Genomic DNA, 23,380 nt, shown 5'->3' on the forward strand with positions numbered 1-23,380 from the left:
GCCCCGACTATACAAGGAAAATGGAGCAGGAACACCTCATAACAAGTAAGAGAACAAGATTTGCATAGAAATCTTAGGAGATCTAAAATCCACTAAAATCAAACAGCAAACAAACACTAACCTAATCCACCCCACGAGAAAACTCCACAGAAGCTCACTCCTACCTAATGTTCACGCTGCTTCTTCTAAATGTGCAGTCTTTTTTTTTTTTTTTTTTTTTTTAATTCCACTAATAAATGGTTTACTTTAAGAATTAAAGCCAGCCATCTTCTGCATTGCCAAAACCTGGCTGAACAATAACATACTCTTAAATCAAATTGAACATTCCAATTATGACATCTTTCACTTCCCCAGGCCTAAGGTAGAGGCTAGGGATTACTAATTATTAGTGTTAAAAAAAATAAAAATAAAACCACTTATTCCATACAAGTTAGATATTAACCCTTCTTACGAAGTGGCAATTACTGTCCCCCTGGAATTCTTCAAAAAGATTGTTTACCTCTTATCGAAGCATTCCCTTCACCCTAATATACGTGTTGATAGAACAAACAAATCCTCTGCTTGTGAAACCTGTTTAGGAACTATGGAACCAATGGGATAGTCACAATTTGTAACTGAACCTACACAAAGCTGGACATATAAAATATAGAGTATTTGCTAAGCACAACAATACAAAACCCAAACATAACCAGACGTTTACCTTTAGAAAAAAGATAGAGCCAGATTTAGTCGCTGACATTAGTGAAGTTAAACTAATCAATCTCAATTTTCCTAATGCCTCTGCCTCATTTGAAGCATGGGATATCATGGTTAATGAAATAGACAACCTAAGCCCAATCCAAACAAAATCTAATCCTATCAATGTTCCTTTAAACAAAATAAATCTTGGTACAATGAAATATTAAGACACGCAAAACAATTATTGAGAAAATCTGAGAAACTTTGGTAGAAAAGCCAAACATCAGAATCACTTGAATATAGATCACTACTTTCTCAATACTGGTCTTCTATCAAAGCAGCTAAACAGATTCATGGAGTAATTTTTAACTCCAAATTACTCTTTGATGTCATTAAACACCTAATCAAGGACCCATCGTCCTCTATCTCAAGCAACAACTGCTTCTCTAAGAATGCCTGCAACCACTATGCCAACATTTGTCAAAAAATAGCCAAACTAAAAAAATCAATTCTCTGCATACCCAACAAACAGAGAACAAGAAGAAAATCATGAACCAGCTAAAGTGATCACTTTCGAAATATCTAAACTACAAATCATGCAAATAATTTCTAAATTAAAACCTGCAAATCATCCTCTTGACCCCAATTCCAGCTAGTACCTTAAAACTAATACATAGCACGATCACTCCAACAATCACATCCTTAATCTCTTGTGGAAGGTCTAGTCCCAGATAGGGCAAAGCAAGCAGTGATAAAACCTATCCTAAAAAAATAAAACCAGCAGTACTGACAATTGGGAAAATGATAGACCTATATTCAACCTGCCCTTTCTATCTAAAATTCTTGAAAAAGCAGTATTATCACAAATAGAAGACTATCTAGATGACCACCACATCCAAAACAATTTGGATTCAGAAAAAAATCGCTTTACCAAGACTTTACTCGTATCCTTAACCGACCCCATATTACAAGGATTTAACAATGACAAATCTTATTTCCTGGTGCTAACTGACCTCTTGACAGCCTTTGACAGTATCCAGGGTTCAGCAATATCCGCTACTCTATTCAACTCTATATGCTTCCACTCTGCAAATTATTATCTAATCTAGGAATAGACTTCTACGTATATGCCGATGACATTCAGTTCTACATACCATGCACCATTTCCATTGAAAATACGGTACAGACACTGGCATCACACATGTGGATATTCATGTTGAATATCCAATCTCAAACTCTCTCTAACAACTAAAATAACTAAAATCATTCTGTTAAGAAGAAATCCTCCAATTATGTCTTCGCAGACACTTGACCTGGGTAACTTCAATATTACACCTTAAGACCAAGTGAAGGACTTAGGAATACAGACTGACGAGAACCTAACAATGCAAAAAAACATAAATAAATTTATCAAATCAGGCTGTGCTAAACTGCAATTACTACATAGACAAACCTTTGCTGACTCATGTAGACTTCTGCACAGTGCTGCAAACCCTCATCTTTTTAAAATCTTAAGATTACCGCAGTTCTCTTCTACTTGAACACCTAAAGGTCTTACAAAAAAACTACAACTAGTACAAAATGCTGCAGCTAGACTCTTAACAGGATCCAAGAAATTCGACCACATCTCGCAATCACTGACAGCTAGCTCTGCACTGGCTACCAATGCAATCTTGAATCCATTACAAAGTCTTAACATTAATACATTCCTCCCTCCATTCTGACAACACTGGCCTTGTAGGGGTGGCGCTATAACCATACAAGCCACAGAGATCATTAAGATCTCATCATAAAGGATTACTGGCTGTACCATCATTACAGAATACACATCTGACAAAAATAAGAGACCGCATGTTCTCCATAGCAGGCCCTGTACTTTGGAACTCTCTACCTGAGAGTCTACCACTGACTCCAGAAACAAAGAAATTCAAACGTGACCTAAAAACGTGGCTATTTTAAAATGCCTATAACCTAACTTAAAATTTTCTGAACACAGAGGATGCCCCTTCAAGGACAAATTCATTAAGAACCTAACTAAAGATACCCCTTTACTTTCCAACCCAGCCCAAATAAATATATCTGAAACATTTTGTCTCTACCCCAACGTTTTATCCCTCCGGCACCTTGTCATAAAAGTGCTACCTCATCCCTGCATATCTATCCACCCCTGACCACCTTAGTCATGTATTTCGCTAAAATGCATGATATATGAACACATCAAGTGGATGTAATTGTCATGTAACTGTCATGATGCAAGCCATTGTGATCTTCACTTGGAAAGACGGGATATAAAACGGCTAAATAAATAAGTGTTAGCTATTCATTGCAACATCAATATGAAAGACCAAAGAATGAATAACCTTCCACAGATACTAGACCGAGCAAGACTGAACTTTTCAAATTTAGGCTATGAAATAAAAAAAAAAAAAGGTGTGCACATCCAGAGTGTGACCTCAGACCCACCAACAGAGCTGGGTAGGAGACAGCCAGCTCAGTTTTTAAAAATGCATATATTTGACAGCAGGGGAGGGTACCAGTTTCTCAATGGTAACCCTTCCCCATTTCCAGTCCACAGCAGGAGAGGGGACTGATTCTCAGTGGAGAACAGACATAAAACAGAGGAAAATATCCTGTACGCAGATTCTGTGTAACTTAGTTCTACAATACCTCTGTGTGCCTTCTACTCAACCCTAGTCACCTATTACAGAGAGCAAACTGGTTCTTTCATTGTTACCAAATGGGAATTCAGCAGTTCCCAGTTTTCCATCCTCATGCAAGTTTATTCCTTACAAGCTAAAAGCAAATAGACAGACTGAATTATAATGCAATGCCAGTCTGAAAGCCATGATTTATGTGCCCATGAATCATTAGCTATTAAACTTCCTCTGACTCTTGCCAGACAATTTTGAAAGTAAACTCTAGCAGGATAAACAATTTCCATCTGGAAAGAGATCAACATTCAACGATTCCTAAAAAACAACACTAAAAAGACTTAAAAGCAGCAGCACAAAATTCAGAACTCACTCACTTCTGCTGCAACTTTCCTTTACAGTTCTTGTTAATGTACCTCACTCATCCACAACAGTGAAAGGGCTCAGACAGCATTTCAGCATGAACTTTCAATCTGGCACAATACAAAATTCATTGCACAAGCAAAATATTTGAAATTCTTTTGCCCGGATATGGCTCTAGGTCTCCTATCCTCTTTCAACATTTCATTAATATTGTTCCCTTACTGCCTCCCCATCGCTCAGCCTATGATGAAATATCTATTGTGCCTCATATTCCTAATTTGACCCTTCTGCAGCATACTTCATGTGCTTACCCTGAACAGCTAATCCAGCCAGTTGAATTGCCTGCTCCAATCTGCAGGGAATGCTTCCTTCTAAGATGTCTTTCTTCAGCTGTAGGTAATACTGATACCTACAAAAAGAAATTTAAACACAAAAAAATTAGCTTTTTTTTCCCAATTCTACAAACATACCTACTTTATTAGAAACCCACTGCAAAGGTGATCCTGATTTGTTACGGGGGTTTTACATTCTGTTTCCATAAAGTTAGCTGACCAGACAATTAGTGTTCTGCCATCATACTCAAGCCCTCAGATTTTCTGTTTAGTTCATGGTTCAGCTGTCAACCTGCTTAACCTGTGGCTCAGCTGGCTACAGAATACCAAGTATGCATTGAGGGTTCTCAAAGAAGGGGGAAGAGTGTTCCACAAATCAGGTGCCGCCTTGGTGAAAAGTCTGGATCTAGTTTTCTTCAATCTGGTAACCTTGTGAGGCGGTTGGATCAGGAAGTGCCCCTCCCAAAAACTGCATCTTTTATTGCTCAAAAAAAGGATAAACACGGGGCAGGGCAAGATGACTGCAAGAGGCTTGACGGAGGACACTAACCTTATGCCTCTCCTTTGATTCCTTTGCCTCGCAATTACAATGCTACCTAAGAGGAAGGGGAAGATACGAGTTTTCCCCGCAGAGCCTGTTCCCCTATCCAGTCAGGCCATCCGGACTTTCCTGTCTTCAAAGTCTTCATTCTCCAGGGTCGTGGTCCCTGTTGCTGGTTCTGTCGAAGGAGCAGTGGCCCAACCAGGGGAGGTGGTTCCCCCGTCAGTCCCCGTGAACAAGATTTCCCCACCGCCACAGAGACCTGGCTCCCCCAATGATGCGCTATCGGCGTGGGTTGATGAAGTTCATTTCTTCTTTGAATTGGGCAGGGGGAGAGGAGGAAGCCATGCCTGGCAGCCCATACTCCTGGTACGAGTGTCGCTGGAGGAGAGAGGAGGCTTTATCATCGGACTCCCAAGCCAGTGCTGTTCCCAGGTTTGTTCTTGGGACTGATTCATCTATTGTAGCTGGTCTGGGTGAGTTGCCAGGCGGACTTGTAAAGCCAGCTATGGTTATGTTGCACACCATGTGGGAGCTTATGAAGCATTTTAATAAGGTTCTGGCTGTCACTGCTGTGAAACTAGATTCTGCCCTAGATAGATTGGATCCTCAGGTATCCAAATATAACTCCTTGCTTTTGGAACATGGAAATCAGCTTGCAGGGATTACAAGAGGTGACCAAGATCCAAACAGTACAAACTACTTTGAATCAAAACAGAGCAGTCCTTTTCTCAAAGATTACAGTCTCTTGAAAATTCCTCCCGTATCTCAGAAGATATTTTGCTAAAGTATTAAATAGCTCTTCTGAAAAGTCTCCTTTAATAAATAAGGTCACCTTTTTTGACAACTTCAGTTCACTCCTCTGGGCAAGTGGCCCAATTTGGTCCAGATCTGACCAATTTGACTGAATTTCTTGAGACCTCAGGACCAGAAATTGCTGAAAGAGCAACCCTCTTGACTTCTTTTGTTTCTGAATCCGATGTTAGTGTAGTGATGTCTTCTTCAAAAATTTGAATTCCTTTTTTCATGGTCAGATTGTAAGAATTTTTCCTGACATTTCTAGAGTTACCTAGGAAAGAAGTCGGGGGAGGGGGGGGTTCTGGCCCTGAGGAAAGATACCCATGAAAATGTTTTGTTAAATTTCCCTCTAGTTGTTTTTGTTTTCTTCTCTCCAGAGCAGCTTAAATCCTTTTTACATGCAAGGAGAATAGTAACATTCTCTCCGGTCCCCAAGGCATCTCAATAATAATTTTGAATTGTATTTAGTAATAGGCTCCTTTTTGCCTTGTTAATGTTTTTTCCTATTATGTTTCCTTTATTGCTCCCTTTATTTATCTAAGCCTTCCTATACGAGTTTCTTATTGTTTAGATGTAAGGATATTTAAAGAAGCTATGCATCTTACATGATGCTTTCTGACTTTTTTTTTTTTATTAGTCTTTTCGATTATTGTCCTTACTGTTTCTTTTACAAAGTTTGTATTTGCTTTGTTAATATTGAAATAAAAAAAAAAAAAAAGAACACCACACATCCCAGCATATTAGTTGAAATGCCAAACAACTTCACAAGCTTGGCCAGAGCTCCCAAAAAGAAACAAAAACTGTGTATTGGATCTTAAGCAGCTGTGATGGCGAATGGTGCCAGTTGTTTTGAAATGGCTCTATTGAACGGAATACTTACAACTACTTACGTTATACAACTGAACATTTTTCTATTATAGTAACCTTTATTTAAAATATCACTGAAGCATGGATAGACCATATTAGTTTTATCAGCCGTCTTTCATTATGTTCTTATATTTCTATGCTACAGTCCTTGGAAGTTGCCACAATACCAGCAGGTCAAAGGTAATTATTTCCATGTGTGTGCGCTCTGATATAAAAACAACTTAACTTTGTAAAGCAACATGGTTAGGTTTAAGGATTAGATGAAAATCTTGTCATGCTTTATGAGCATCTTTTAACTTGCATGATTAGATGAAACCAGCACTATTTTAAAAATGTGCAAGTTAAGAGCCATGGCAATTTTATATAATTTTCTGTGCAATTTCTATGTACAGTAAATCAAATGCATACAAATAAATATTAAAGCAAGATCTAAATAAAAAATGAGGTTGATTCTGGAAATGTTAACAAGTGGGACAATCTAGATTGGCTATGGGAATTGTCAACTGCACCAGCTTTCATAACTTTTGACAACTGCATAGCCATACCCAAAGCAAAGAATTTGTAACTTTTCAAACATGCTTTCACCATGAAAACATTTAAAGAATTATTTCAATATATACATTATTGAATTTTTCTACTAAAAAAGTCACATTTTTAGTACCCAGACATTAGTATTTACAAGTCATAACAACTGAAGTCTCCTTTGGAAAGTCAGAAAATTCAGAATAAAAGAGGAAATTGTTTTTGATGATTCTTGGTGAAAACATTCATTTTTACTCAATATTACTACTGCTGAAAAGTTCTTACTAACTCCAAGCTTACGAATAAAATGCTGGCTTCAGATGTATAGCTACCTGTAAAATCTCAAAAGACACAAAATCTTTAAAAACCTTATGAAAAAAATCGTAAAAGTTATATCCTGAAGCCTTGCAGTTTGTGCCTTTGAAAAAATTACTGCTGCCTCAGTTTAGCAAGTTTACTTACTGCAAATAGTATTCTCTGTAGACGGCAGGATGAATTAGCCATAACACGTGGGTGATGTCATCCAACAGCACCAGACATCCCCATCTCTCTAGCTCAGTAAAGTTTTTGCTGCTCTGCATGTGCGAAAATTTCCCTGTGAACACTGTTTTCCGAGCTTCTCAATGGATATCAGAACTAAATCTAGCCATGTAGCTGACTCTCCAGGGATGTGGGTAGGTATTAAGCATGGCTAATTCAAACTGTTGTCTACAGAGAAAACTGTTTATGGTAAGCAAACTTATTTTTTCCCCAATGACAAGCTGGGCTGAATTTGCCATGACATGGGGAGTCCCAAGATGCCAACTGCAGTGGAGCACTTATTGGAAAACAACCCAGACTCTACTGTGAAGAGTAGATTACTAGGTAATTGCCAGGTTCTTGTGGCCTGGTTTGGCCTCTGTTGGAAACAGGATGCTGGTCTTCATGGACCCTTGGTCTGACCCAGCATGGCAATTTCTTATGTTCTTATGTGAACAGACTGCGCAAAGTTACTTGTCCAAAAATAATGACTCCTCTGGATAGGTTGTCCAGACAGTAACAGGGAATACAGACAACCAGTCACAGCTTTACAGATGACTGCAATGGAGTCAACTCTCAGGATAGCAATGAAAATGTATGGTTTGACTTTATGAACCTTGACAAAGTCTGTAATCAGAAGCCAGCCAACGCACAGTAGTGTGCAATACAGCCCACTAGCCAGTCAGACAAGGAAGAAATGATCAATGCAAATCCCCGACCAACGGGATTGTAGAAGACAGACAGCTGAGAAGCCCAACAATCAAGCTGATGCAATATCGGCGCACGTTAAACAGACGCTCATGGTTGAGCACCCACTCCCTTAACGTGCACCAATCCATCTCTCCCGGGTTCCCAATTTAATATTTAAATTGGGTGCCACAGTAAAAAGGAGGCGCTAGGGGAAATTGTGTGCTCCTAGCACCTCCTCGGCGGCTGGCGCCTGGGAGAGCTGGCTGTCAGCTGGTTAGGAAAATAGACACTCAATTTTTTGAGGGTCTGTTTTCCTAACCTGTGCATAGCCACGGGTTAGGAAAATGGATGCTCGCTAATTGAGCATCCCTTTTCCTAACCTGACTGCTGGCACACTTTTTTTTTTGTTTAAATTTTATTTCGGTTCCTCTGACTTAATATCGCAATGATACTAGCGTGTCCCTAGCGCCTCCTTATTTGCAGAAGCAGCGGCCGTCAGTGGGTCTGGAAAATGGACGCCGGCAAAGTTGCGCATCCGTTTTCCAACCCGTGGGCAGATTTTTTTTTTTTTTTTTTAATTTATGGGGCCTCCAACTTAATATCGCTATGATATTAAGTCGGAAGGTGTACAGAAAAGCAGTTTTTTCTGCTTTTCTGTTAATTTCTGTATTACTTTCTGTATTGCGGGTGACTAATAGGTTCATCAACATGCATTTCGGGGGGGGGGGGGGGGGGGGGGTTAGCCGCACTTTTTCCACACGCTATTACCCCTTACAGTATAAGGGGTAATAATAGGGCATCAAAAAACGCGCGGCCAAACAGGGGCTAAATGGTGCACTTGGCCAAGCACACCGTTCTGTATCAGCTTGTAAGCCCTTACACTCCCCTTTGAGGAATGTCTTCCTTGCCAAACAGAAGATATACTGGATCTCTTTGGGGAGTGAAGAGAAGAAATTAATGATTGCTGAACTCCCTTGCCATCATGTTGAGTGAAAGAAAGTTCATGAAGTACAGACTCTTTTCCCCTGTGGTAGGAGTGAGTGCTCGACTCTGAGAAATCAAAAGGATGACAAATGAAAAACACATACTGACTGGGTCATGCCTTGACAATGAGGAAAAACTAACCCAATCCTAAAGTATTTTCTGCACCGTTCTTGCCACTAAATTACAGTGGTAGAAACAGACAGTAGGTATGCTTCCCACATTGGCCGAGAAGGGGGCACTGTGAATCTGTATTTCTATTGTAGGATGGAACCAACCATTCAACTATCTTGTTTTCCAATGTGAAAAAGCCAGAAGATGAGGGCCCCAAAGGTCAGTCCACTCTTAGGCTAGAATACCTTGTGAAAGTGATCCATTAATAAGTAAGAAACTCCAGGAAGGTCTGTTTCCTGAAGGGAGGCTTTGTGACAGAGTTCATACCTAATCTGATGAGAATCTCAGCAGAGGGTCATAGACACTGTGCCTCCTTGTTTTCTTTCATAGACTACCATTTGACTATTGGTTTGGATCAACTATCTCCTTCCTTGCATGCAATGGAAGAATACCCCTAGGGCAAACCGAAATGGCTCGCAGCTCCAAGAAGTTTATTTGATAAAAAAACATGTTCTGTAATAGATTATGGTCCCTGAACAGAAGAAAACTATGCCGGATAAGGGAAAAACCCAAATAGGGGAGTATTCCCTGGACTAACAAAGCGTAACATGTGAAATGTGATTGAATCGAGTGAGAGCTGAGGCCCCAAAGGTTTAGGGGTGTTAGGGGACTACATGCCCTACTGCTGCCATATGGCTCCAAAGAAGCAGCACTGACCAGATTTGATAGGAAGAACTTATCTCCTTTACCAAATTTATCCACGTCCTGAAGCAATAAAGTTTAAGGACCAACAGCTGAAAGACTTTTTCAAATCCCAACACCAAGCAATTGTCTAGGCACGAGACAACTTACATTCCCCAGGGGCCTAGGCATACTGCCATCACTTAGTGAAGACCTTCAGGCTATCAAAAAGGCCATTGGCTTCAGAGTAAGTATTCACTTCCCTACTTTAAAACATGTCAGGATGGAGTGAGGGGCATTCATCTTCAGCTTCTTCCAGAACACTGCTCTGAACAGCCTTTGTAAATTCAGGATACAACTCAATCCCTTTGGATGCTTAGAGATGAGGATAGCAGAAAGAGACCTACATGCAATGCTTTACAGGAGGAACAAGTGCTAATGGTCACTGGAGAAGGAATGACTCCCCCTTGAGATGCGATTAGGGCATCCAAAGTGGTCCAAATGGAAGACCTAACAGATTTTGCACTAAACAAAGGAAGCAAACTAACTGCACTCTGTAACTTGGGAATTCAACAGTCCTTGGAGAGTTTTCTGCAATTGTCAAGGAAAAGCAGAAAACTGTCATCTATGGATATAAAAACAGATGTGCTCAGAGACCTTTAAAAAAAAAAAAAAAACAGGGTTAGATGTTGCTCCTTAGTCTCTCAAAGAAAATATCATTAGAGAAGTTGATTATCAGTTCACTTACTATGGTCAGGCAAGCATCAGACCATATAAAGGCTGCTGAGTTGCCATACAAACATTCAATAGAGGGCTCTAGAAGACTTTTTTCCTTCAAAGATACTGGGGGACAAAGGGAATTTTTTGTTGCTTTGATACCTAACAATACCATGATGCGATAAGGTGGTCAGTGGACCATTCTAGCATCAGGATCATTGTATAAAAAAAAATCTCTTCCAAATGTACCGATGGTGCCGAAGCACCAAGCACACAGATGGTGCTGACGCATCAAGGTGCGGTGCAGATGCATTTGGTTCACCAATGGTGCAGCAAAACTGTTCATGTTGGGGCACTCCTGCCCTGACTGAGGTTGCATCAATGGACAGTCCTGGGTCAAAACGTCATGTGGCACCTGCATCGATGGAACTGAATGCTCCTGTGTTGTAGAGCTTGTGCCAACTATGCCAGATGCTCCTGCATTCAAAGGCACCAGGTATAACAAGTCCTCAGAAAAAGTCTTCCTCCAGGGCTATTTCTTCTCCCCTCAACTCCGAGACTAAGGCAGATCAGGCATCCGGCAATATAAAGAGGGTGAATCCTGTTCAAGGAACTCCTGCTCGACTCTTAATGTATGTGAAGCAGGAGAGCATCTCTTGGGATGCAGATTAGAGACCTGTGGAAAAAGAAAAACAGTTATTTACTACTATTATTTCTTATTTTACAGCATTTAATATGCTGTTGAGGATCTGCCTAGGTGATAAAAATGAGAAAAAAACCCAAGGCTCTACACAGCCCATTACAAACATTTCACAAGAAAAAGGGTTCATGTCCATGCAGCAGTGTGGACAAAAAGAAACTGAGGGGCTGGCGAGGCAATGTGTGCATGGGAACTCCCATGCATGATCAGTAGCAAAAGCTTTAATGATTTAGAGAGATGGATCCATCTGGTACAGTCAGATGCAGTCACCCACGTCATGACTAATTCAGCCCTGCTGGTCGACTGAGAAAGCAAGCAGGTGTTCTCCGAAGACAGAAGGATGGTGACATCATTGAATGGAGCCTAGCCTTTAACTTTAATCTCAAAGATTCTAGAGTTTTCAAAAGTGTCCTACTGAGCAGGTGCAACTGTAGTTATCAACCTGCCCCCTAGGCAGGGTCCCCTCAGTGCATGATATAGCTAATACATAGAGAAAACCTCCCAGGAAAGGCAGATGGGTTTCATGAAGACTGGCATCCATCCTGCTGTCCTCTGAGAACATCTGTTACAGGTAAGAAATTCTGCTTTCTCCAAGGACAATCAGGATAACAGGCCTCACACACTGATGAATCCCTAGCTACAGGCTGCTGAAAACAGGACAAAAAGGGAAACTCCACAGTGCTGAAAGCACTTTCTCCAATATACCTGCGAGACAGCCAACCCAAAAACGGGTCTAGGCAGCAAAAAAGTTGGGTTCTACAAAAGAAAACCAAAGAAAGAACTAAGACACAAAAGCCTGATGCACAGCAGAGATGCCTAAGGCAGAGTCATGATGCAAAGTCCAGCAAGAAGCATAATTTGCCTCATGGAAATATTACAGTCACTGTTCAGATCAGCTAACCCTGACAAGCAAAGTAGGTCTAAATCCTCCTATTAACAAGAAAAGGCCTAGAAAATCAACCAAGAGAAGAACTCTTGGACAAGGACTGCACAGCTTCCTTCGGTGCCAAAAGACCACCAAAAAATCCAACTGGGGCCAGAGATTCCTCCAGAAAGAAACCATGGGCCAATAGCATCTGAAGAACAGGATGCATTTGCAGAAATGTGCCCAATGATTAACTGATAGGCACAATGGGCAGAAAACCCCAAGCAACACTTAGAGGAAGCAGCAGCAACAGCAACCAGGTTTGGGCAGACCTGCCAAAGTACCAGACAGATTTGACCACTCAGGACAGATGTCAAGCATATCAGGGGATGAAAGGCAATCCCTAAACAGAATTGCTAGCCCAAAACCCCAACAGGGAGTTCAGCTAAGTCTGAAGCTTACCCATGCTCCACCCTGTCAAGGGTAGGCCTACCCATCCTGTCCACAGGATAGCTCAGGTGAGCAAGGAAGCACTTTGGTCAACACAATGAAGTATGAAAATCTCAAGGCAGTACTGGACAGAACTTGGTGAAAAACGGAGAAGGTGGTGTACTGATCTTTGCAGGTATATACTAAGATATACCACAAATGCCCTAGCTTTTCTTCCCCCCACTGCAGGAGAGAGCATGTGTGCAAAATAGACTTATTAAATTTCCCTGCTAAGGAGAAGTTTGTTGTATTACCATTGGATGTTGGCAAAAAAGAAAAAACACTACTGGTAATCTCACAACAATGTGAGAAGGCCTTTGTCAGGACTTTTTTTTTTTTTGTTATTTTTTGTTTGGGATCTGTCTGCATTACACACAGAGACTGAAAGGGACAGCAATCATCTGGGTTTGCTAATTACAGGTGCAGCAAGTGAGCAGGGAACAGTTACCTGCAGGGCTTTGTTTTGGGTTTTTTTTAAACTGAAAGCCATAGCAAATCACTGGAGGTTGCCACTTGGTACCTCAACGTTTACCCAGTTTGGGGGTTTTTTGTTCAGAATCTGGTGGAAAAAGGCCAAGAAGGCTCCAATCTAAAGGAGAGGCAGCCTTCACACTAAACTTTCTTTTGGAGCTGCTCATGGGTGCGTAGAAACCTGGATGCCCTTGGGTTTTTTTTATGCAAAAGACCGGGGGGGGGGGGGAAAGAGAGAGGAACCGGGGCTTGTCTTAGTTTCCTTAGTTACTACTTGAACATTTGCTGTTTTTCCTCTGATTTTCCATCCTTTACTTGTATTTGCTGCAAGTGGGGAATACAGAATCTTAGGCAGTCGAGTCAGACAGATGTTCTTTTTGGGGCATCAAAAGAGGTGTGGGCAATGGCTTGCCCTCTTATTTTTTTTGAACTGTGCTCTTATATAGGCTTGAAAAAGATAGGCTGTGGCCCCAGGCTTATAGCAATCATTGATATTGTTGGAAGATTTTTTTTTTTTTTTGGAGTGGGAAGCTAATGCCACTTTGGAGGAAGGAAAACAAAATACTAAAGACTGTTTCTCCAGGATACCCACTGCAGATGCCCAAGGCCAAGCCAAGATAGAGTTGAACTGATCTAGACCAGGAGACCAGACAGCCAATCGACTACACATGGTGCCAGCTGTGGGAACAGCAGATCACATGTTGTTGGAGAACTACACAGACAAGCACAGACCCAGCAGTTGGGAAAGGATCCAGTAGTTGTTCCAGAGAGGAGATACCTATAAAACGTGAGCGTTTTAAGGACACTAGGTAAAGCAGGCCTACCTAGGGGGATGGCACACGAGTGGCTTGACCCAAATTGATGGGCTGTGAAGGAGTTGCACCCAGCTTTTAAGGACATTATTATATATCTATAGGGCTATGAATACATCTGTGCATTTGGTAAATGGCAAGCCCACACTCTGGGAAGGGTACGTGATAACACCCCCCCCCCCCCCCGTCCATACTTGGTTTTGCTTTACCTTTCAGGGATCGTAGGATGGCATCGGAAGAGACCTTAAAGTGGCTGACTGTGCACCTCCAACAGCAGCAGGAAGGTCTACACCAATTCATTCAATAGTCATTCGGCAGCAAGCCCAACAACAGCATCCTCTACTACACCTGTTCGAGGAACAGGTGAAGACGATGCAGCAGATGGTTAACCAAAGGACACAGCAAGGACGAGGTACTGTACCACCAGGAACTGAGACCACTGGGGACCAAGGACTTACTGGAGGGTTGTCACTAGCACAGATGGAGAAGGGGGATGATCCAGAGGCCTTCCTAATCATGTTTGAAAGGGTTGCTATAACAGTTGGCTGGTCTCACTCCCAGTGGGCATTAAGACTGGCACCTTGCCTCACTGGAGAGGAATGGGCAGCTTTTAGGACCTTGAGCCCAGAGTAGACCTCAAGCTATGAGACCCTGAAAGAAGCCATTAAGGGCAGCCTAGGGCTTACAAAGGAAGTCTACAGACAGAGGTTTAAGGCAATTAGGATGAGTCCCAATAACAGGCACAACACTTGAGGGATTTAGCATGCTGCTGGATTGAGCCAGAAGGGAAAGCCCCATAGAAATTGTCTCTATAGTAGTACTAGAGCAATTCTTAAGCAAGCTACCCTCAAGAGTAAAGGAATGGGTGGGTAAAGTAAGGAGCTTTTACCCTGGGAACAGTTCCTGGAAGCTGAATCCGCTCTTAGAGCAGACAAGACCGACAGACAGAAAAATAACCCCCCCCCCTAAACAGTAGGCACCAGGGACAGAAAAAGAGAGGTCAGGCCTTTCTTTAGTACAACCACATACACCCTTGTCCAGGGACAGGAGGTATGAAAGATAAATACTCTTGACAGATGTTCTTTTCCTTCTAGAAGGAGAGTCTGCCCAAATTACAGGGTGAAATGCTATAATTGCAGAGATGGGCACATACAGCAGGCATGTCCAAAATGGAACTTTCCCTCTTCCCAGGGAAGGCAAGTTGGGGAAACTGCAGGTTCAAGAGGAAGTAAGCAATTTGTAGTAGAGATGAAGATAAATGGGTACCCGGCAAAGGCTTTGCTAAATACGGGCTCGAACCAGTCTATGGTGGTGTTAGCATGGACACAAGAAGCGGGAACTCCAGGTAGCTGGGTAGTAGTGTGTTGTATGCACCCAAAACACAGACATCAGAAGAGTAAAAATAGCAGGGACAGGACAAGAGGATACCCTTCAAGTGGCACTAGTACCTGGGCTACCCTTCAAAGCTATATTGGACCGGGACTGGTCCGCAGGCAACCAAGGGAACTTTGTCATGACCCGTGCTTGAAGAAAACATGAGGCCCCCCCAGAAGCCCCCATAGGACAGATTCTCCCCTTTCAAAATGTAGAATTATTTTCGGGGCCAGGGAGGGGGAGCGCAAACCCAGGGTCTGCCAAAAAGAGGAAAAAATGTAGAGGTGCGCACTAGGGGTTGGGGAAGGTGGGGGACTCCACTCGAAGAAAGCCCATATAAGCTGAGGCCAGGGTTTCCAAAAAAAAAAACAAAAAAAACACAACAGGAGCAAAACCAGAGCCTCTTGGAGGCATGGCAGCAAACACAAGTAAAGGATGGAAAACCAATAATTAGGGATGTTAAGCCAACCTATCCTTACTTTGAGTTCAGAAGTGGATTATAGTATAGCGTGGAAGAGGACCCTTTGAGTGTGCAACCTAACATACAGCTGGTATTAACCAAGGACTTATGAGGGGAGGTGATAGCACAGGCTCATGATCACCTGGTGGCCGGGCACCAACGCATTCACAATACTTTAGCCTGGGTACAGGCCTGATTTTATTGGCCAGGAATATATATAGGGAAGTAAGGAGAGTCCAATCTCTAGAGGAACTGAGGCAGACAGAGGTATCCTAAGACCTTCAGGGACATAGTAGCCAAGTCCAAAATCCAGTCTGGCAGCCCCAGTGCTGCCTTGGATCAGAAAGGTCTCCTGGTTGGAGGTCATCACCCTGGAGTAGCAGGAAGTGATCCTGTAAGCAAGGACCTGCTCTCCAGGTGATGCGTTGTCCTCTTGCACAGAGGACAATTCTCCCAGGGCTACTGCCCAGGAGGGAAGAGTTAGATTGGCCATCATAGCTGGTGATTCAATTATTAGAAATCAAGATAGCAGGGTGGCTGGTGGACGTGAGGACCGCCTGGTAACTTGCCTGCCTGGTGCGAAGATGACGGACCTCATGCCTCACCTAGATAGGATTATAGACAGTGCTAGGAAGGAGCCGGCTGTCGTGGTACATGTGGGCACCAACGACATAGGAAAATGTGGGAGGGAGGTTCTGGAGGTCAAATTTAGGATTTTAGGTAGAAAGCTGAAATCCAAAACCTCCAGGGTGGCATTCTCTGAAATGCTCCCTGTTCCATATGCAGGTTCCTAGAAGCAGGCAGAGCTCCAGAGTCTCAATGTGTGGATGAGACAATGGTGCAGGGAAGAGGGATTCAGTTTTGTAAGTAACTGGGGAAGCTGTTGGGGGAAGGGTGAGCCTTTTCCGAAAGGATGGGCTCCACCTTAACCAGAGTGGAACCAAGCTGCTGGCACTAACTTTTAAAAAGGAGATAGAGCAGCTTTTAAACTAGAACAAGGGGGAAAGCAGACAGTCACTCAGCAGTGCATGGTTCGGAGAAATGTATCCTTGAAGGATATTAATGAAACAGGAGAGTTAGGGCATCCCAACAGAGATTCCAATAAAAGAAAATGTAGCCCATGTGCCTATATGTAAAAAAATCACCGAAGCTAAAGATTTCCAAATTATCCCTAACAACTGAAAAGCAGGTTGTTCATACAAACAAAAAACACACTTTGAAATGGCTGTATGCCAATGCCAGAAGTCTAAGAAGTAAGATGGGGGAGTTAGAATGTACAGCAGCAAATGATGAGATTGACATAATTGGCATCACAGAGACCTGGTGGAAGGAGGTTAACCAATGGGACAATGCTATATCAGGGTACAAATTATATCACAATGATAGGGAGGATCAACTTGGTGGGGGGTGTGGCACTTTATGTCCGGGAGGGTATAGAGTCCAACAGGATAAAGATCATACAAGAGACTAAATGCTCAGTAGAATCTATATGGGTAGAAATCCCATGTGTGTTGGGTAAGAATATAGTGATAGGAGTATACTACCGTCCACCTAGCCAAAATAGTCAGAGCAATGATAAAATGCTAAGAGAAATCAGGGAAGCTAACCAATTTGGCAGTGCAGTAATAAAGGGCCATCAAGCACGCATGCCCGTCTTGATGGCCCTTACAGCTTTGAGGGCAGTCACATACCTGGATTGCATTCAGGGTGCCCTGAAACCTTGATGTCAAGGGTCACCATGGTGTTCTATGGCAATCCTGGTGCCGAGGTGATCCTGACATTAACACATTTTAATTTCCCCAGTTTTGACTGGGTAAATGTACCAATCAGTAAAAAAAAATAAACAAACATCAGGACATGCTAAAGACAAAGTTCCTGGATGGAATAAATGACTGCTTCATGGTTCAGGAACCAAACGAGAGAGGGAGCTATTTTAGATTTAATTCTTAATAGACCGCAGGATTTGGTGAGAGGCAACAGTGGTGGGGCCACTTGGCAATAGTGATCATAATCACATCTGAACTAATGACTGGAAGGGGGACAATATGTAAATCTACAGCTCTAACACTAAATTTTCAAAAGGGAAACTTTTATAAAGTGAGGAAAATAGAAAAAAACTGAAAGGAGCAGCTGCAAAGGTTAAAAAGAGTACAACAGGCATGGACATTGTTTAAAAATACAATCTTAGAAGCGCAGTCCATATGTATTCCACGCTTTAAGAAAGGTGAAAGGAAGGCAAAACAATTACCGGCATGGTTAAAAGGTGAGGTGAAAGAGGCTATTTTAGCAAAAAAAAACATCCTTCAAAAATTGGAAGAAGGATCCATCTAAAGAAAATAGGAAAAAGTATATGCATTGTCTGGTTAAGTGTAAAACACTAAGGCAGGCTAAGAGAGAATTTGAAATGAAGTTGACTGTAGAGGCAAAAACTCATAATAAAAACTTTTAAAAATATATCCAAAGCAAGAAAACTGTGAGGGAGTCAGTTGGACAGTTAGATGACAGAGGGGTTAAAGGGGCTGTTAGGGAAGATAAGGCCATTGCAGAAAGACTAAATTAATTCTTTGCTTCTATGTTTACTAATGAGGATGTTGGAGAGATACCAATTCCGGAGATGGTTTTCAAGGGTGATCAGTCAGATGAACTGAACCAAATCACTTTGAACCTGGAAGATGTAGTAGGCCAGATTGACAAACTAAAGAGTAGCAAATCACCTGGACCAGATGGTATGCATCCCAGGGATCTGAAGGAACTCAAAAATGAAATTTCAGATGTATTAGTTAAAATTTGTAACCTATCGTTAAAATCATTCATTGTTACTGAAAACTGGAGGGTGGCCAATGTAACCCCAATATTTAAAAAGGGCTCCAGGCGCAATCTGGGAAACTATAGATCAGTGAACCTGACTTCAGTGCCAGGAAAAATAGTGGAAACTATTCTAAAGATCAGAATCACAGAGCATATAGAAAGACAGTTTAATGGAACACAATAAACATGGATTTACCAAAGGGAAGTCTTGCCTCACAAATCTTCTTCATTATTTTTGAAGGGGTTAACAAATGTGAATAAAGGTGAACCGGAAGATGTAATATATTTGGATTTTCTAAAGGTGTTTGATAAAGTCCCTCGTGAGAAGCTCCTAAGAAAACTAAAAAATCATGGTATAGGAGGCGATGTCTTTTTGTGGATTACAAACTGGTTAAAAGACAGGAAACAGTAGGATTAAATGGTCAATTTTCTCAGTGAAAAAGTGTAAACAGTGGTGTGCCTCAGGGATCTATATTTGGACCGGTGCTTTTCAATATATTTATAAATGATCTGGAAAGGAATACGACAAGCAAGGTTATCAAATTTGCAGATGATACAAAATTATTCAGAGTAGTTACATCACAAGTAGATTGTGATACATTACAGGAGGATCTTGCAAGACTGGAAGATTGGGCAACCAAATGGCAAATGAAATTTAATGTGGACAAGTACAAGGTGTTGCATATAGTCCTAGATATATATAGACCAACCATGTTAATAATGCTGAAACCTTGGGTGGCCCAGGAAACACTCTACACTACAAAGGGGGAACTGGATCAATGTAACCTATGGCCACAAGTTACAAAGATGCAGGAGGAGGGGGAAGTACCCCGGCCTATGAGCTGTCTAAGGGTCAGCAGGAGCACATACAAGTGCTGGTAGACCAGAACCATGATGTGTTTTCCCCTTGTCCGGGCGTCAGAGGTGATGAACCATAGTATCATCACCTATCCCAAGGCAAACTAATTAGACAATGCCCCTACAGACTACCTCAAGCCAAGCAAAAGGAAGATAAGCAGGTAGACAAGATGCTCCACTTTGGGGTCATTTAAGAATCTTATAGCCCATGGGCTAACACTACAGCTTTGGTACCTAAGTCAGATGTGACACTGTGCTTATGCATAGATTTCAAGCAGGTAAATGCCAATTTGATACATGTCCCATATAGATGAGCTGATAGAAAGGCTAGGTAAGGCTCAGTACATTTCCGCCTTGGACTTAACCAAGGATTACTGGTAGATTCCCCTAGATCCCAGCTCTCAAGAGAAGACCGCTTTCACCCCTCTGCAGGAGCTATACCATTTTAAGAGGATGCCCTTCAGGTTGCATGGGAAGCCACAAGCTTCCAAAGAATGATGAACATAGTGCATTTTTCTTTTTTTTTTTTTTTGTTTTGTTTTCATAGTTTTCAATGACTATTTTAGTACTCTTCAGTTATTATCTTTTTCAAAAAAATATCTTTCCTGTCCTCCAAGTTTTTCGCTCCCTGTTTGATGTAACTTTTTTTTACCTTCTATACAGTTGTTAATTGGTTTCCCCTGTTCTATTGTAAACCGGTACGATAAGACCGCGTCTTGAGTATCGGTATAGTAAAAGAATTTAAATAAATAAATAAATAACCCTACCATCAGCTGTATGCAGCAACATATTTGGATGACAAGGTCATCCACTCAGAGGACTGGGAAACTCATTTGGCTGTATTGGGATCGCTACAGGAAGCTGGCCTAACTGCGATCCCCAAGAAGTGGTTAGCCGAAAAAGTCCAAACCCTAGGAAATAGAGTGGGTTGGTTGATGGTGACCCTGGTGCTCGGCGGTTCTCCAGACCCCAGCAGTCACATGTTCTTGAGAGCGACCAGGTGCTAGATGGCGATCCCGGTGCCCCCTGCCTGTGATGGTGCTCAACATAGAGAGCAGCCATGAATGGTATCACCGGCAAACACATCAGATAGCCTTCATGGCGCTCAATGGCATTGAAACAGATCTAATTGCACTACGGATGGCCATGGTGCTCAATGGCAGTCCTGGTCCCTGATGCGGTCCAGACAGCAATACTCGTTGTCTGTGCCACTATTGCACTGCATCAAGGCCCATGGCACTTGATGAAGCTTGGGTCAATGCCATTCCTCGGGCTCAATGGAGTCTATGGCACACAACACCTACAGCACAGAAGGCCTCCCACCCCCAGCCAGGACAAATTGACAGTGTGCCCGTGCTTGATGGCCCTTACAGCTTTGAGGGTAGTCACTTACCTGGATTGCATTCAGGGCGCCCTGAAACCTTGATGTCAAGGGTCACCATGGTGTTCTATGGCAATCCTGGTTCCGAGGTGGTCCTGCCACCTCGGAACCAGGTGCACTGGCACGAATATGCACAGGCAACCATTACTGTGCATGGCAATGAAGGTGCAGCAGCAAGGCTGCTTGCCCAGGCTCCTGCTCACCTCTCTAACAAGACAATTTTATTGCTAGTACTGGCAAGCAGGAAGGGATGCTACGTCATCCAGAGCTCTTGCCCGTGGAGAATGGTTCCCTAGATTGTCTCCTCAATCCCTTCACTCTCCGTGCCTCCACTGATGCAGATTGATTGTAAAACATGGAACTTCCGCCCGGGTAGAACTCAGGCAAGTCCCCTGGCTCAGCAGCCTACACAGATCATTCATGAACTGCATTCAGTCAGTCCTGTCAGCACCAGACAAAGGCACAAAAAAAGACAGGGCAAGGAGAGTACACAGATTAAAATGCAGATGCAGTATTTATTCATTATGGAATAAAATTAGACTCTGCCAGGCTGCACAGCAACTAAATAAGACTCGCGATGCAGCTGGCAGAAAGTTAAAAAGTAGAAAAAATAAAATAAACTATTTTAAGGAAAAGAATAAGAAAAACAGCTTCAGCTCCAGAAAAATCACATCAAAAACTGTGAAGAGAGAGCAAAGCTGAATAGCATAACCATATGGTTCCACAGAACAAAAAAAAAAAAAAAAATTGCCTAGGGGCAGGGTGATAACCACAGCTGAACATGCTCAGTAGGGCATGTTTGAAAGCTCTTGAATCTTTGAAATCAAAGCTCCAGGCCAGGCCCTATCCAATGATGTCACCCATGTGTGAGGACTAACATCCTGCTTGTTCTCGGAGAATTGATGACTCACATTTTTCTGCATGTCTAGGGAGCTTTTTAAATGTTGGGCAAGGTTTAGATGAGACTAATGAAAAATATCCATCCATAAAACTCAAATCTATTTGCTCTCCAAATCTTTAAATTTTATCCTTAGTCTTATAAATTCAGGACATTATGCACATTTGTGCAAACATGGTAAAGGGACTATAAGCATTAGAAGAAAGATATAGCCAGAAAATAAAGATTGAGGTACAGCAATACTGGAAAAATGTTGTCCACTAGAGAAGAGGAGGGAACTTACAGGAAAAAATAATAAATTGGGGGTGGGGAGGAGGTAATTTTCTTGATTTCAGGCACGGAACATTTAAATATAGAAGTTTAAAATTACAAAGCTTTATGACAAGAAAATGGAAAAACAATATGAATCAACATCAATTTCATTTACTTTTAAAAACACTAGTCTCTCAAACTGCTCTCTACTGTTTGGTTCATTTTGCATTTTCTTTTTCAATAAAAAAAACATTCTGAAATAAAGGACAACTACCCAGATGGGTATGGCCTCATGCAAAAAAGGTTTTTTAAATGAGAAAAAATTCTATATGATTGTAGCATTCACAGATTATTATGATAGATGTCTATCCTAAAAGGTCTTATTCTTTTCAAATCATATGTTTAAAGTACATATTAGGCGCCTATTTTCTAAACTGCATCAATGCCATAATACATGTTAAAACAGCTTTTTTGGATTTAATGTGTGTTGTCATTAATATGCATTGTTATTAACATTAAGGGGCTGATGCAATACAGTGCGCTCAGCTGAGCGCACTGTATAACCCGCACTCCAACACAGGTTAAATAGGCGCTAATCCACCCCCTAATGCAATAGGGGGATTAGTGCCTATTTAACCCATGGACACGGAGTGAATGTAATAGCGCTGATCACATGCAAATGCATGTGAATGAGTCTATTACTCATTCACTCCGCATGCAAAAAAATTAATGTGCGTCTCAGACTCACATTTATCGTTCAGCAAATAACTCCTGCCTGGAGCAGGCATTAATAACTGAGCACAGGTAAAAGTAGTACAGAAAAGCAGAAAAACTGCTTTTCTGTACTTTAAGTAAAAAAAATAAATAATAACTCGGCAGACTGCCGAGTTATGAAGACTGATGCCGGTTTATCGGTCTTCATAACCGGCAGATGGCCAGTTATGGAAACAGACGCTGAGTTTACCAGCGGTCTTCATAACTGGCAGCCGCGGCGGGGGTCGCCTTAGCAAGGAGACACAAAGGTCGCACAAGCGACCCTAGCGCCTCCTTGCTAGCACGACCCCCTAATTTGAGTATTGCATGGCGCCCCACTTGCGGGTGGCCATGCGCACGTTAGGAAAGCGGGCAATGACTTTTCAGCGCCCGCTTTCCACACTTTATATTGCATCGGCAAGGTGTGGAATAAATTCTATGAAATGCTAAAGGATGATAAGGAAAAAAAGCTCCAGTAACACTGGGCTAATCAACAGACTGGAGTGAAAAGCCTGCTATGGTGGTAATGTAGCACTGGACGGTGTAGGGAAGAATGAATGTTGTGTGGTGTGAAGAATGGATGGGGGCGGGGGGGAGGGAGACTACTGGGAGAGGGGCATGTTTTGTTATGACGGGGTACATTAATATTGAGAAAACCTCTGTGTTAGCAATCTGTGTACGTATATTGCTGTCAAAATATGATTGAATTTTTGGGAATTTATAGTTTGTGCTCACAGAATAAAATATTTTGAAAATATGAAGAAAAATAATTTTGTAAAAGATTATACTCAGCTGAATCATATAC

The 23,380-nt window shown here is 42.0% G+C and overlaps 1 protein-coding gene across 7 annotated transcripts in view; it reads right to left on the minus strand.

Annotated features, from left to right (window-relative positions):
* The window catches only part of PTPN21 (protein tyrosine phosphatase non-receptor type 21), a 191,305-nt gene that overhangs the window by 119,880 nt on the left and 48,045 nt on the right, over window positions 1-23,380 (minus strand). For all 7 annotated transcript variants that reach the window (XM_029597749.1, XM_029597748.1, XM_029597746.1 and 4 more), the window contains one exon: window positions 4,004-4,101. In XM_029597749.1, the coding sequence (XP_029453609.1) occupies window positions 4,004-4,101 (98 nt within the window). The remainder of the gene's footprint in view (window positions 1-4,003; window positions 4,102-23,380) is intronic.

This window comes from Rhinatrema bivittatum, chromosome 4 (assembly GCF_901001135.1).
Source record: "Rhinatrema bivittatum chromosome 4, aRhiBiv1.1, whole genome shotgun sequence".
NCBI classification, from domain to species: Eukaryota; Metazoa; Chordata; class Amphibia; order Gymnophiona; family Rhinatrematidae; genus Rhinatrema; species Rhinatrema bivittatum.